At 50.6% G+C, this 15,125-nt stretch overlaps 1 protein-coding gene across 23 annotated transcripts in view; it reads left to right on the forward strand.

Moving 5' to 3' along the window:
- EPB41L1 (erythrocyte membrane protein band 4.1 like 1) overlaps positions 1-15,046 on the forward strand; it is a 176,317-nt gene extending 161,271 nt beyond the window's left edge. For 21 of the 23 annotated variants that reach the window (XM_070801594.1, XM_070801597.1, XM_070801595.1 and 18 more), the window contains 5 exons: positions 2,473-2,559; positions 3,378-3,461; positions 5,494-5,574; positions 5,883-5,999; positions 11,688-15,046. In XM_070801594.1, coding sequence (XP_070657695.1) covers positions 2,473-2,559; positions 3,378-3,461; positions 5,494-5,574; positions 5,883-5,999; positions 11,688-11,696 — 378 coding nt within the window. In that variant the 3' untranslated portion in view covers positions 11,697-15,046. The remainder of the gene's footprint in view (positions 1-2,472; positions 2,560-3,377; positions 3,462-5,493; positions 5,575-5,882; positions 6,000-11,687) is intronic. The other 2 variants (XM_070801593.1, XM_070801610.1) reach the window with 1 other exon arrangement.
- Positions 15,047-15,125: the final 79 nt, after the last annotated feature.

The following is a 15,125-nucleotide window of genomic DNA, read 5'->3' on the forward strand; positions in this document are numbered from 1 at the left end:
ACTGAACACCCACGGTGTGTGAGGTAGTGTAAAGCCAGGCACTGCGAATCCAGCGCGGAGGGAGACAGCAGCGCTGAGCCTACATTCCGCTGGGAGAGACGGAAAGAGCAGGGAGAGAACTAGTTTAGGGGCTGGGGCAGGGCCAGAGTGAGAGGTGGTGGAGGCTGACCAGGGGGATGGGGTTAACGCTGTCTGGAGGCAGGATTTAGTCACTGATTGGACGTTCAGATGATGGGAAGAAAAATGGACCAGTGAGGCTGCTCAGTCGCCCTGGAAATCTACTAGAAAGGAAATTCTCAGGCCCCACCCCAGACAACTCGAAAACTACAGGTTGGAGCCCGGGTGTGGGAGTTGTCTATTTTTTCACAAGTCCTTCAGGTGATACCCCTCAAGTCTGAGAAGCATTTACACCAACGAGGAGCACAGCAGAGGGTGCTCCTCAGCAGAAGGTATGTGTTGGGGGTGAGGGAAGCAGTGAATTCCATTTGGGGTCTGATTGAGCCTGAGGTGCCTGTGGGACATTTCCAGGGGAAAATGTCGTGGAGATAGTTGGTTTTAAAGGTCTCAGGTTCAAGAAAGATCTGAGCTGCAGATAAAGGGAGAGGGGACTGTGGCTTTGACGAGGCCATAGAAGGCTTGAGTAGCCGAGGCGTCTCAGAGAGAGTAGTGGGGGGAGTGGAGCGGGATGGAGAGGAGGCCCGAGTCTGGGGAGGAAGGACCTGGCGTGGAAATGGGGGTGTAGCCCCAGCCATGGAGAAGGGGTGCTCCTCCTTGAGGCAGGAGAGGTGACTGGTGAGCTGGAGATCTGGGAAAGGCAAGTGGAGTAGCTGGCACCTTGCTTGGAACGACCTGTGTGCCCAGCAGTGTGAAGGTGGAGGTGAGGCTTGGCTAGAAAACAGGGATCCATAGAGGAAGTAGAGGTTTGAAGGCCTGGAGGGATGGGAGGATTCAGAGGGGCTAGTGGCTGTCTCCCTGGCTGGGAGAAAGGAAGCCTGAAGCCCAGAAGGCTGCCCTTTTCAGGCCTGCTGCTGAGCCACATTCTGGGACGCTCTCTGAGAAAGTGGCTTGTGATTAGAATACCAGGTAACCAGGTTACCCACAGCTGGGGCTAGATCAGGGGAGGGTGGGGCGAAGGCAGAGGGCTTCTGTCCTCACCCATCCCCTGGCAGACAGAGGTCCAGATCTAGAATCAGTCATGCACAGTCCAGACCTGAGGCTCAGCCCACTGGGGAGCTGCAGAGTGGACACAGCTCTGGGCCCCTGGATGGACAAGGCTGAGCCCTGTGGTGGTGCAGGAAGTGGGAGATGGAGGCTCCCACCAGTCATTGTCGTTTAGTCGTTAGGCTGTGTCTGACTGCTCTGCGACCCCATGGACTGTAGCCCACCAGGCTCCTCTGTCCATGGCATTTCCCAGGCAAGAACACTGGAGTAAGTGTGGGTCAGTAATTCCAATTCCAGGAATATCTAGGAGTTAGATCCCAAGGCTGGACCAGGAGAGCTGGTTCAAGGGCAGAGGGGCATGGCAGAAGGAGTGTGTTGAATCTGGAGTCTGACCAACTTGGATCTAAATCCAGGCTCTGTCACTCACTTGTACGGGGGCTTGAACAAGCCACTTAACATTCCCTGACCTTCCAGTTTCTCACCTGTAAAACAGGAATATTAAAACAATTTCCTAGGTGGTTCAGAGGCTTAAATGAGACCATGCATCCCTAGCACAATACCTAGCACCTCATGTGCACTCAGAAAGCAGTAGTTGTCATGTTGTTAGTATCAGCCTGTACTCCTGTATTTACCTGACAGATTGCTGTTTGCAAAGCCCTTTCATCTTCTGTCAGTTTCATAATGTCCCTGTGCAAGTGGGACAGGGGTCTCCCTTTAAAAAAATTTCTTTTAAGACTTTATTCTTTTAGAACAATTTTAAGTTCACAGCAAACTTGAGAGGAAGGTCCAGAGATTTCTCCTAGACCCCTTGCCCCCCAGCACATACACAACCCCCCACCTGCACCTCATTACCAACATCTCCCACTGGAGTGGGACGTTTGTTGCCACTGATGAACCTGTATACTGCAGGGTCCTTTTATGTAGGTGAATCGAGGAGGCTTGGAGAGTGCAGGTGGGTCTGCCCCAGGTCACGTGGCTGGAACATGGCAGGGCCTGGATGTCTCGACTCCTTTGTTAGTACTTACAGGGAGAACATTGAGTCTTGAGTCTTGTTCACCACAGTGTTCCTAATGCCAGGCATTCGGTAAATATTTGTTGAATGTGTGGGTGTGTAAGTGTGTAAGCGTGTGTGTTGAGTGAGTGAGCAAGGGATGAACAGGAGCAGACTGAACTGAATGATGCCTTCAGCTCTCTGCCTCTAACGTCACTATTCAACCTTGTGGCTGGGAGAGCTCCATGGTCACGTGCTCCGGCCATCCTGGGGGCCCGCCCACCTGAGACCTGGCCATCTGAGCACTATTGTTTCCCCAGGAGAACAGTCTCAAGTCCGGGAAGGGGGCAGCTGCCATGATCCCAGGCCCACAGACGGTGGCCACGGAAATCCGTTCTCTTTCTCCGGTAAGTGGGCAGGGCCAGCTCAGGCTAGGGGACTCCACACAGAGCATTGTGGACGTGGGTCCACACGTGGCCCAAGGCAAGTGCGGCGTGGAGCCTGGGAGGCCGCCCCTTTAAGGACAGCACTAGGAAACGGCATCACCTTCGGATGCCCACAGGGCTCCCTGGTCAGGGTCTCGTCCATTGCCCCCCCCCCCACCCCCCACGTACAAGTAGGGCAGCAGAGTGGGATGAACTGGTCCCTCCCCTTGGTGATGCCTGTAACGTCACAGCTCTTTGGCATCTGCTGTCCTTACTGACCAGGAGGAGTAATGGACTAGGAGTCCAGAGGCTTGGACTCTGGACCTGCTCCACCCTCAGCAGCCTGAGTCTGTCACTGAGAGGTCTCTGGCAGTGCCTCTGTTCTCCAGATCTGTCGTCTTCATCATCTAGTCCCAGAAAGAGCGTCTTCCCCACCCTGACAGCATGGGGGATGAGGAGTGCTCTGTTTCTGCCCTGGGATCCCTCTGTTCATCCTTCTCAAAGGCCAGGATTCTTAAATTCTAGGGTCTTGTTAGGATTCAAGACCTTAGGAATCTCAGGTTCTAGGAATCTTAGATTCCAGGGTTTGAGAATTTCATGGGTCTAGCATTCTGAAGACTCCAGTATTCCTGAGTTCTTAGACTTGGTGACTCAAAGCATCTTGGCTTCCAGACTTCACCTTCATGGAACCACCCCCTTCCCCACTTCTCCCTTGGTTGGCCCCGCCCCCGCCCCATCCTGCAGACCCCAGCGCCCTCACCTGACCCCTGGGGTGGGGTCGTGGTGGTTATATTCTGCAGATCATCGGGAAAGATGTCCTCACCAGCACCTACGGCGCCACCGCGGAAACCCTCTCCACCTCCACCACCACCCATGTTACCAAAGTGAGTAGCAGCAGCAGGACCCCGTGTGCCCCCAGCCTGGCCGCGGGGCTCGGAAGCTCGCCACAGCTCTGCCCTGTGACGTGGATAGAGAAGACTGCAGTGTTTCCAGTTTCTGGAGTGCTGTGCACTTTGTTCTGTGCTAAGCATCATAGGCACCAACCTGCCCTTCATTGTTGACGGCCAGGCTGGGGGGATGGGACTGTCTCCTTGGAAGACATTGTGAACCCTAGTGTTTGTGCCTCATGGAGCTTAAGTGCCAGAGGGATTTAGCAGGGAGCAATTTAAGGAAGGCTCCAAGAATGAGGAAGGGGCTTCTGGAAAAGGTGGGGTTTGCGCACGGTCTTGGAAAGCCAGGGAGGACTCTTGAGGGAGGAGGCAGACGTTCTAAGCCACGTGGAAGATGGGAGCAGAAACCGTGTGTTCGCTTATTCATTCTCTGAGCAAATGTTAGTTTGTCAGCCTTACGCTACCTTTGTGCTAGGGACTGCTGGAGGGGCTGCAAACAGTGCACACGGAGAAACAAGATAAGCCGTCTCTGCCAGGAAGAAGCCTGTAGGGGCGGAACTGTGAGAAATTAGGTTGAACTGAGGGAGGGGGAAGCAGAACAGAGACAAGAAAGAGAAATCCCAGGACAGGGGTGACAACAGAGGGTCTGAGTCTGAGAGCCATGGAAAGCCATCAAGGTTTTTAAAGTGGGAAGGAACCCAGTGAAAAGGGGTTTAAGGAGAGGAGATGAGGTCCACTAGGATGTGCAGCTAGACGGGAGAAAGAAGAGAGATGTGGAAGAGACTAGGCGTGGAGGGGGCGGAGCAGGGTTCCTGGAGGAAGGGGCGGGGCCAGAGGAGGGGAAGGGGCGGGGCCAGAGGAGGAAGACCTTCCCGGTGGGTCAGCAGTGACTTACAGGATGGGGCCTGCGGGCTGAGGACCCGCTCACCACTGTGTCCATGCCTGAGTGGCCAGGAGGAAGAACAGGAGGGAGCCCAAGGCACAGATGCGGTCCTGAAGGAGAGAGGCCAGGGAGCCAAGCTGAGTGGGAGGTTCCGTTCAAGCATCGAAGGAGGAATCTGGTAGACAGCACTAGCCCTTAATAAGCAAGACCACCCCAGCCCTGCCCCCTGCCACACACAGTATGGTCCCCAGAAAGAGCCCATTCCTACCAAAAGCATCAGTGAGCAAGGATGACTTGACTGAAAGGTTTATGGGAAGGGGTTCCATCACACACCCCGCAGCATACAGCTCAAAAGTCTCTCCTGGCCCTGCCACCTGGGAGCCATCCACTCTGCCCTGGGAGCCGTCTTCTCTCTGTCCACTCCTGACTCCAGCTGGGCATTCCCTCCGCCACCACCTACCTTTAATATATTAAGCAGTTAAGTCCTCCCCCATCTTCTAAGCTTGCTCCCAGGCCCCACCCCTTCAGAAAACAGTGGCAGCTATCAGCTTATGTATAAGTATCATTCATGCAATTTTCTCTTCTAGTGTTGTTGGAAGTCATTTAAAGGAGAACCTTGTCACCATTCACATTTCATTCATGTGTTTCATTCAACAAATCCGCATTTTAGTACCTATCCTGGCCAGGTGGGGCAGGGGAATGGGGGAGGAGGGGATGCAGAGGTGAACAAAAATAACGGCCCCTACCATCAAGAGCCCCAGCCTAGTGAGCAAGGCCAGGTCACACACACAAGGTCAGCACAAGACAGAGAGGCCCAGAACCATGAGAGATACCAACTTGCTGCTCGGGAGGTACCGAGGCAGGAAGGTGGAAGGGCAGCTCACCAGGGTGAGGGCCACAGCATTCAAGCCCAGCTTGGAAGAGCTAGAGAGGGCAGCTTGGTAGCTGGGGGAGCAGTGGCAGCCAGGCAGGGTGTTCAGTCTGAAGTCCCAAAACTAGTAAAGGGAAAAACCAAGGGAGCCAGGAGAGAAGGCGACTGCTGATTCCAGCTTTGCCCTTGAGGGGTGCTTTGACTCTGTCCCCTGTCGAGGCTGCTGCCCCAGCCAGACCTAAGGCTGAACCCGCCTCCCTCTCCCTCTGCAGACTGTGAAAGGAGGGTTTTCTGAGACGAGAATTGAGAAGCGGATCATCATCACCGGGGACGAAGATGTCGATCAAGACCAGGTATGTGGATGGGAGCGTGGGTCCCAGTGGCACTGCCCAGGCCACCGGCCCTCCCGTGTTGGGTTACCTGTGGACGGCTGCGTGTGTGAGCAGAGAAGATGTCCACTTCCTGCTGACCCTGTCCAGAGGAGAAGCCCCCAAGGAAGGGGCACTGAATGGGAGGCAGAAGGAGCCAGAAGACCTGAGCTCCACCCTCTGCCATGAACTTGTGGGAGCGTCCCTGTGCACTGGAGGGGCTTGCTGGTCTCTGTGGCCTCACCCGTATTCAGTGCGCTCTGGCTCTTCACCCTGCTCTTCTTTTCCTCCAGGCCCTGGCTTTGGCCATCAAGGAGGCCAAACTGCAGCATCCCGACATGCTGGTAACCAAAGCCGTCGTCTACAGAGAAACAGACCCATCCCCTGAGGAGAGGGACAAGAAGCCACAGGTGAGGCTCGTGGGGCTCAGTAGCTGTGAGACAGAGAAGAGAACAGGGTCCTCCAAGAGGCATTTCCATGTGAGGACCCACCCAGAGGCTGGGTCTCCAGCACAGCTTTGATCACCACCCCCCAGGCTTCCTGATTTTGGATTCAAAGGGAAGAAATAGCTCCCCTAGATTTGATATGAGGACAGAGGGGAAGGAAGACTGGTTTCTTTGGGGTTTTAGGCTCCAGACCCAGAAAAGTAAATCCAGAAGTGGTGAGAAAAGGGGAGAGAGGATTGGACGGGTGGATACCAAGGTGGGATAGACAGAGATAAGCAAAACCTCACTGGCCCATTGCCTATAAGCTGGAAGTCAGAAAAAGTCCTACCCAGCCCACGTCATATTCCTGTCCCCAAGTCTCTGTCTCCATCACCAGCCACTAGATGTCGCCAAGAAGGAAAGTTTTACAAATTGAAGTATAGTTGAATGTTGAAAAAAGATAAAATTGTAGTTTTATCTTTTATAGTTGAAAAAAGATAAAATTTTTTATCTTTTAAAAAAATTGTATTTATTTAGGCTTCTCTGGGTCTTCATTGCTTTGCATGGGCTCTCTCTAGTTGTGGAGAGTGACGGCTACTGTTCACTGCAGTGCTTGGTCTTCTCTTGCTGCGGAGCACGGGCTCTAGACACACAGGCTTCAGCAGCTGTGGTGCACGGGCTTAGTTGCTCCGTGGCATGTGGGATCTTCCTGGACCAGGGATTGAACCTGCGTCCCCTGCACTGGCTGGCGAAATCTTATCCACTGTGCCACCAGGGAAATCCTACTTTTTTTTTTTAATTGAAGTATAGTTGATGCCAAGGAGGAATATGAGGACCAGAGTCCTTCATCCCATCTGTCTTGCTAGATTGGAAACTCTTCTGAGGCCACCTGGGGCCAGAATCTGAGGGGACCTCAATCCTTACTCTTTCCTCTTGGGCCATCAGTGCCTTGGTGAATAACAGGAGGGAAATGGTGCTAGAGCAGACAGGTCTCCCGCCTGAACTTGGGGGAAGCTGGTGAGGCCCCTCTAGAAATTTACTGAATTTTATCAGATCTATAATAATTGAGTTGAGTGAAATAAGTTAGACACTTATAAATGGGTCCATTCTTAGGAAGTTCAAAAACAGGCCATACTAAACATGCTCAAAGTCTGAATACCAGTTCCTGCTGAGAAGTGGCATTTACAGGGAAGAACCACAAGGGGACCTTCGAGGGTGCTGGAAGTGTCAGTGTCTTGAACTGGGAGGGCTGCGTGGATGTGTACACATATAAAAATGTGTTAAGCTTCACACTTAGATTTGTGTACTTGACTGACTTTGCACATTATACCTCACTGAAAAATAAATCCATTTCAAAGGCCCCCACAAGCAGCAGGTCTCCTTTTGTCCTCTTCCCTGATGAAGAAAACCAGTGTTTTCTAGAAAGACACAAGAATGTTTCTTTTACACCCTTTTGATTACCACCCCCTTCATGTCACAAGAAAAGGTGCGGAAGTATTTTCTTGCCACTCTGAAGCGTTGCCAACCCCAATCTAGACCAGTGCTGTCCAACAGAACTTTCTACAGTGTTGGAAATAATTTTCTGTGCTGTGCAGTGTAGGAGCCACTAGCCACATGTGGCTGTTGAACACTTGAAACTGGCTAATCTGAAATGAGATGTACCTTAAGGGTAAAATGTGTGCTGGATTTTGAAGATTATATATGGAGAAAAAGAGTATAAAATAGTTCAATAATTTTAATATTGATTATATGTTAAGTGATAATGTTTGGATGTATTAGGCTAAGTGAAATACATTATTAAAATTAATTTCACCTGATTCTTTTTACTCTTTTTGATGTAAATTGAAACATTAGAGTTTTACTAATATAGCTGGAAATTTTAGAAAGCCATAAATTTCTAGGATGTTTAGAAAATATTGTCTAGAAAATCTAGTATCTGAAAAATTTTCAATTCCATCTGTGGCTAGTATTTCTGTTGGGCAGTGCTGGTCTATTTGTGTGCTTAATTTATTTATTCATGCCGGGCTCATTGTGCCATGGGAGCTCTTAGTTGCAGCATGTGGGATCTAGTTCCCTGAGCAGGGAATGAACCCAGGCCCCCTGCATTGGGAGTGCAGAGTCTTAGCCACTGGAACACCAGGGAAGACCCAGACAGGGCTGGTCTGGAAGTCATGTAAGCTGATCACAGGCAGAGCCTGCCTTCCTCAGACTTTCATGTAAATTGTCATTCTTGTCCCCTCAGTTGCTTAGTTATTGTTGCTTTTTGTTACCCAGGTCTCAGAGGGGTAGAGTGTAGGTCACTTGCCAAGCTGGTGCTGAGCTGGCCGCATTACCCTGGGAACACAGACACTAGAGAACTATTGTCATAGGGTCTGACTGAGAAGTGCTGGGTTAGGACCCGGAAATCTTTTTTTTTTTTCAGTTTTATTTTATTTATTTGGCTGCACAGTACGCGTAACTTCCCTGACCAGGGATTGAACATGTGCTGCTTGTTTGCTTTGCAAGCTCAGAGTCTTAACCACTGGACCAACAGGGAGACCCCCTGGGAATCTTTATTTATACCTTGGTCCTTGGGAAATCCGTGTGCAGCCAAGTGTAGGAGCCACTGATGCCAAGAATTCTGTGCTGGGAATCTGGACCTGACTCCATTCCATCCATCCTACTGACTTAGCTTCATGACCATCGGGGTCTCGGTGCGCTCATTTGCAAAATGAAGAGACAGGACAAGCCCTCTTGTAGTTATATACAATCCTCTCGCTACTTATTTGCTTCCCTAGGTTCTTATACCTCCTCCATTCCCTGTCTCACTCCTCTTCGTCTTTCCCAGAAGCGTCCCAGTCAGTCCCCCTAGGCTCCTGCCTTCCTGTGTTCCCTGGCTATTAGGCGCTCTCGGCTCTCATCCCAGCGTCGTCCTCCCTACCCCATGCGGTCTTCACGTCTGCCCACCTCCGTGCTCCCTTTGCCATCTCATTCCCTCCTCCTCCCCCCACCCTTTACTTCTTCCTTGGCTGCCATTGTCCCACACGTCACCACACACCCTCTCTCTCTATCTCTCTCTTTTGGATTCTTCTGTAAAGCTTACCTTGTTATGTTGCCCTGGAGAGACAGAAGTTTCTACATGCCTTTTCTGTCCACCTTCCTTCCCATTAATTGTCACCAAGTAGAAACCACTTCTGACTCTTCATATAGTCAGACTCACTAATTCTGGAGGGGAGGTCTTCTCTGAATTGGAAACTCTTTTTTTTTTTTAATTGTTTATTTTTGGCCGTGTTGGGTCTTAGTTGTGACATTCAGCTTCTCTCTAGTTGAGGCATGCTGGCTTAGTAATTGTGGCACACCAGCTTAGTTTCCTTGCATCGTGGGGGATCTTAGCTCCCCGACCAGGAATTGAACCTGCATCCTCTGCATTGGAAGGCAAAATTTTAACCACTGGACCATCAGGGAAATCCTCTAAGGCAGGTACTCCATTAATTGATGAGAAAACTTAAAGTGAAGCCAGCATTGTAAGAAAAACTTCTCAGAAAGTAGCAGAATGGAGTGGAAAGAACACACCCAGCTTTGGACCCAGAAAGTGTGTCCAGAGGAACCACCCGGGCCTCAGTTTCCTCACCTAAAAATGGAGTTAACCTATACATTGGAGCTGCTGTAATGAACCCCATTTATGAGTGTTAGAGACTGCACGGGCTGCTGTAACAGAACAGAAAACTGGATGGCTTAAGCAAGACACACTTAATTTCTCACAGTTCTGGGGGCTGGGAAGTCCAAGGTCAAGGGGCCAGCCAATCTGGTTCCTGGTGAAGGCCCTCTTCTGGTTTGTAGACAGCCATCTTCTCTGTGTTCTTATGCAGTGGAAAGCAGAGAAGTCATCTTTCTCATGTCTCTTACAAAAGCACGCATCCTGTTTATGAGCACCTCCTAAAGGCCCTGCTTCTGAATACCATCCTCTTGAGGATGAGGGACTCAACCTGTGAATTTTGGGGGTTCATATTGAGTGCATAGCAGTGACTTACGAGGGTGTTGTCTCACATACCAAAGGTGCTTGGCGATGTGAACTTCCTTCCTTGTCCCTATAGTTTCGTCATATTGAGTGGTTGATGAGAGCCCTGAGCAAGTCAGACTTTAAACTTCTATCACCAGCCTCTTGCACGAGTTTCTGTTTCTATGTGGGCATCCATCTTGCCAGTCTTCATTGTCTCTCCCCTCCCTGAATCCTCCTTCTGTCCCTGCTCCAGCAGACTTCCTTATGAAGTTCTTCCTTCTTGAAGTTCTTGCTGTGAGTGTGGAAATCACCTGCCTTACACAGTCTTCTCTCCCTGCAGCTCACAGACCAGCTGTGTGGGTTTGGCTCTATCTTTGCTCCACTGGCCAACCTCCTTCAGGCAGGATCTATATCCCAAACACTGGCAGCAAGAGGGTGGCACCCACCCAGCTTCCCAGAGCTTTCTTGCTTTCAAAGTTCTAATTAAATGGGGAAGGTGAGGGGTAGGCAGGATTGACCTATTTCAAAGCAGGAGCCTTGAATTCTAGTCTTGTTTCTGCCACCAACTTGCTAAGTCTTTGCCCCCTCTGGGCTCAGTTTTCCCATCTATCAAATGAGCCAAGAAGGATCAGTTATCTACCACTCCATTAGCTCTTGACCATGTAAATGGTAAAGGACAGGGATGATATGCCACCCGTTAAATAGTTCTGGGTAGTTGCTATATGTCAGGCGTGGTGTTGGGCTCTGGAAAGACAGCAGTAAGTAAGAGACAGCCCTTGCCCTCAGTGAGATCAGAACAGTGTGTGGTTAACTTAACAACAGCAGTAGTAATGATAAAAACAGCCAGTATTTACTCAGCACTTACGCTGATCCTTATCTTGAATCTTCCCTACAACTTCTGTCCATTTTATGGAGGAAGCAGCTAAGGTCTAAGAAGATAAGGAAACTCACCCAAGGTGACAGAGTTAGTAGACCACACAGTGGGATTTGACTTCAGATTATCTGATTTCGGAGCCCAGACCCCTCAACCGCTCAAGTTTTGGAGTCAAACTTGAGTTGGGATCCAGATTTCAGTCTCTTCACTTAAACACTACTCTCTGGGGTTTAACTAACCTCCAGGACACAGCAGGCCATGGCAAATAGAAAGGAAAGACAAAAAAAAACCCACCTCTGCCATCACATCTGAATATTTTTTAGATCTGAGAGCAGATAGGAAGACAAAATGAAACAAGTGTGATCTTAGCTAAGTGTGATCTAACAAGTGTGATCGGGGAAAGCTAAGGACAAAGTTTCAAGGTAACTTGAACAATTTTCAGCCAAAGTGAAAGATCCTACCTGCGTGGACACAGCCCAGCAAACATGCATGGACTTTGGAGTCAGACAGGTGGCTTCGAGAGAGAGTGAAGGACAGGAAGGCCTGGTGTTCTGCAGTCCATGGGATCGCAAAGAGGACGACTGAGTGACTGGACAACAAGGTGGCTTGAGTTGTCAGTGGCCACTTTATTACCAGCTGTGTGGGCTTGGATAAGTCACTCTGTCTTCCTAAGTCATAATCAAGGGCACACGGTAAAGAGAGTGAAAACAGCCATGTATTTAAAGATGGACGACAAAAGTTACTAACTCTCCTTGTCCTCTTCCTTCCTTTGCATCTCCCTTCTCCTCTCCACCCCCTGCCCCCCGACCTCTGGCTTCAGGAATCCTGACCTCTGTGAAAAGATGCTGGCGTTTCTGGTCCAACCCAAGCCAGAGAACCATAAAGAAGGGGCCTTCATCCTGGATTCTCCAACTCAACACCGACGTCCCAGCTGTGACGTACTGTCCCTGAAAGAGACTGGGAAAGGAAAAGCATATATATATAGATATATATAGATATAGATATATATACACAGGAAACACCACGTCCTCGCACTGCTGCCGGGGCTGGCCGAGCATTCGGCCGACAGCAACAACCAACATCTGAACGCCTACATTTCCTTTGCAGACAAATTGAAGAATTGGTGGGATTTTCTAGGAAACCAAACAAATAAAAATTATAACAACAGTAATCCCTTGCTCCCCTCCCCACCCCACTTTGAAGCCCTGCAGAACAACCAAGGCAAGCCAGACCACGCTGATTGTAGAAGTACAAGGCCTCCTGGGCCTACACGTTCCCTTCAGTGGACAAGCATCCCATTTCTTCTTTTCCTGCGTCCATTGCCCACTCCAATGCAAAGGAAAACACTTTTGCAGCCAGTTAGAGAAGCTGCAGCAGCAAGACACGCCCCCGTCAACCGTTTTCCAAGAAAGAAAAATCCCCCATTCGGAAAGGAGGAGGAGGAACACTGGATTCTTATTTTTTGGGTCTTGACACTGGGCTGCAAAATCCACCTGCCTTTCTTCCGCCTCCTTTCCCCCTCAACTCTCACACGTCTCGTCATTTTCTGTCTGGGTTCCCTCCTCCCTCTCCCCCACCCCACACCCCTCACCCTCTGTGTCCTGGTCCTGCCGAGGGCCACTGCAGATGACTCTCACTGGAAATGAGAAAAAGAAAAGCAAAAACGTGAAACCAAGCCACAGGAGGTGAAAGTAGACATTATATGTTTATGGGTTCTCATTATGAAGGTGCCGCTTGTAGGAGATTTGTATGGATGTGCTTTTAAGTTATGTATATTACATATAACAGGAAACAAATATTAAAATAAACAGTGCTGGTAAGTATGAAGCTGACATTTTAAAATGATAATTATCTGACTGTGATTGATGTATTCTCAAGGTTCCTAGATCTCACCGAACCAACCCAGCCAAGGAGACCCGGACTCGGGCTGTGGGTCGCTCACAGTAGGAGCTGACAGTTCAGTGTAGAAATACAGTGTGTGGTGTTTGTACTTGGTTGATTGGTGGGGAGGGGTGGGGTCCCCATATGGAGAGGCAGGGGTTTGGCAAGAAGGAAGCGACCCAGGTGTGGTTCAAGATGCCTTCTCCCCCAGGCAGTAGCAGCTGGGACCTGGACCGTGCTCAGGACCCTGCAGCACAGATCCCCTAGCTCAGTCCCCCTACCTCCCCGGAAGGCTCGCCTCAGTTCTCAGTCATCTCTTTGTTGTGCCACATGTCTTGCCTTTCCCTGACCACAGTGTGACAGCTAAGTCCTATCCCAAGGGAGGTGATGCCCCCAGCTGCCGCGGAAGACGGTGGCTTCCACCTGGCTGTCTGAATGTCCCCAGCTCAGTTCTTTCTTTTGACCACTCCTGTATTCTGTCTGAATCATTCTCTTCTTCCTGGGTCAAAGCAGCGATGGTAGAGACTGAACACAGGGCAGGCCCTGACAGGTCAAAACTGGACTCCCAGAGGCTCCTGAAACAAGCTGAGGTGGACAGGAGGTGTTGCTGGGGCTCCACCTTCGAATAAGACCCTGGCTTTGGAGACCTCCCCTTCAGTCAACATCTGTTCTCTGATCCTGGGCCCTAAGAGTCGGACCACAGGAGCCCTTGGAGAAGGTCCCATCAAAAGCTTGGCATTGCCCTGTGGCACACGTGGGCTTTCCAGACACAAGCTGCTTTCGTGAGCTCAATGAGGCCCCTTCTGAAGGCATTTGCCCTTTAATTTCTCAGTCCCATTTCATTTCCCCCATCTTGCTTCTAAAGCAGTTGATAAATTCATTCAACAAATATTTACTGAGTACTTACTTGTGCCAGGCACTATTGTTAGGCTCAAGGAGAAAGCATGGCGGTGGGGGCGCGGGGAGCAGAGGGACCTGGGAAGCTCCTTGAGCCAGCCTTACATCTCCAGCCCCTCTGAGAGCACTTCCGCCTTCTCTCCAATTATCAGACATCTGCGGATGCCCTGCCAAGGGCCCAGGCTTGCTTATACGTTCCCTTGGTGACACATATGCTTCGCTGCTTAACTGGTGCTGACCTGAGGCAGAACGGTGTTTGCCTCTGTAGGTAAACGTGATGAGGAGAGGCAGAGAGAGCCCTGAATCTGGGGCTCAGGTGGCACAGCCAGCCACACCCCCTCCAGCTCCCCCTGAGAGTGGAAGTGCGCCAGGTTCTTCTTACACAGAAGCCACAGAACCTCCTCCCCGTCCTCCTCAGCTTGAGAGCCCCCACTCCCTCTGGGCCAAGAGCTGGAGTGGCTCTGCCCTCTCTGGGCCACCTGGAATCTGGCTCAGGCATCCTTGTCTTTGCAGGAACCAGGCGTCCTGAGCGCACTGGACATACCTCAGAGGGAGAATATTTGTTGTGGGTTCTGCACCTGCCTACAGACCCTATGTGTGTGGCTTCAGGACAGGGAAGAAGTGACCAGGCTTGGTTTGTGGGCCAGCCAGGGTTTATGGAGCTCTCCAGTCCACAGATGCTCTGACCTTCCACAGAGAGGCAGGCATCTGCCAGCAGGGAGGAGGGGAGCTGCAAAGCTGAAATCTAGGGCGCTGTTTCCTTCCCATCCTCCTCTTCATAGGGAATATAGATGTTTGTCATATCTGTCGTCAACCTACTTTTCCATTTTCCATTTCACGTCCTTTCTGTGCCACCTCTCCACCCAGGAGACCATGTAGCATAGTGGAAGAAGTCCTGGAGGGCAGTCAGGAGTTCTGGGTGGCCATCCTGGCTCAGCCTCTAACTCACCACATGCCACTGAGCTCATCTTATCCTCGCTTCGGGGCCTCAGTTTCCTCACTTGCAAAAGGAACAGGAAAAGCAGATGCCCTCCATGGCCTTTGTCCACTCTGCCAGCCTGTATAAGTCTTTGTTTGCCCCTATTTTGCTTTCTTGGGATCTTTTCAATCTGAGGGTACAGGAAGTGCCAAGACCTGTTTCAGTTTTTGAATCCTGTAAGCACATTCCAAGACTGGCCTGAAATTGCATGAGCAACATCACTCTAAATTTTTTTTTTTTTTTTTTCAAAAAGCACCTTCCTAACCAACTGCGATGCTGTCCTGGTCCTTTTTGCTCACACCCCTCTCTCCTCTCTCGTCCCCGCGCTCCCCCACCTCAGTGCTCCGTGCTGTATGCGTGTGCTCTCTGTTCTTGTATACTCAATAAAAGTGAAATAAATGTGTTTGATGCTGAACCACAAACTGCGTTGGCATCTCTCTCTGACCTTGGCTACCAGTACAAGTTGGCATTGTGGGACAGGCTAAAATTGGGGTGGTGAGA

The sequence above is a fragment of the Bos indicus genome, chromosome 13, assembly GCF_029378745.1.
Source record: "Bos indicus isolate NIAB-ARS_2022 breed Sahiwal x Tharparkar chromosome 13, NIAB-ARS_B.indTharparkar_mat_pri_1.0, whole genome shotgun sequence".
Taxonomy (NCBI): domain Eukaryota; kingdom Metazoa; phylum Chordata; class Mammalia; order Artiodactyla; family Bovidae; genus Bos; species Bos indicus.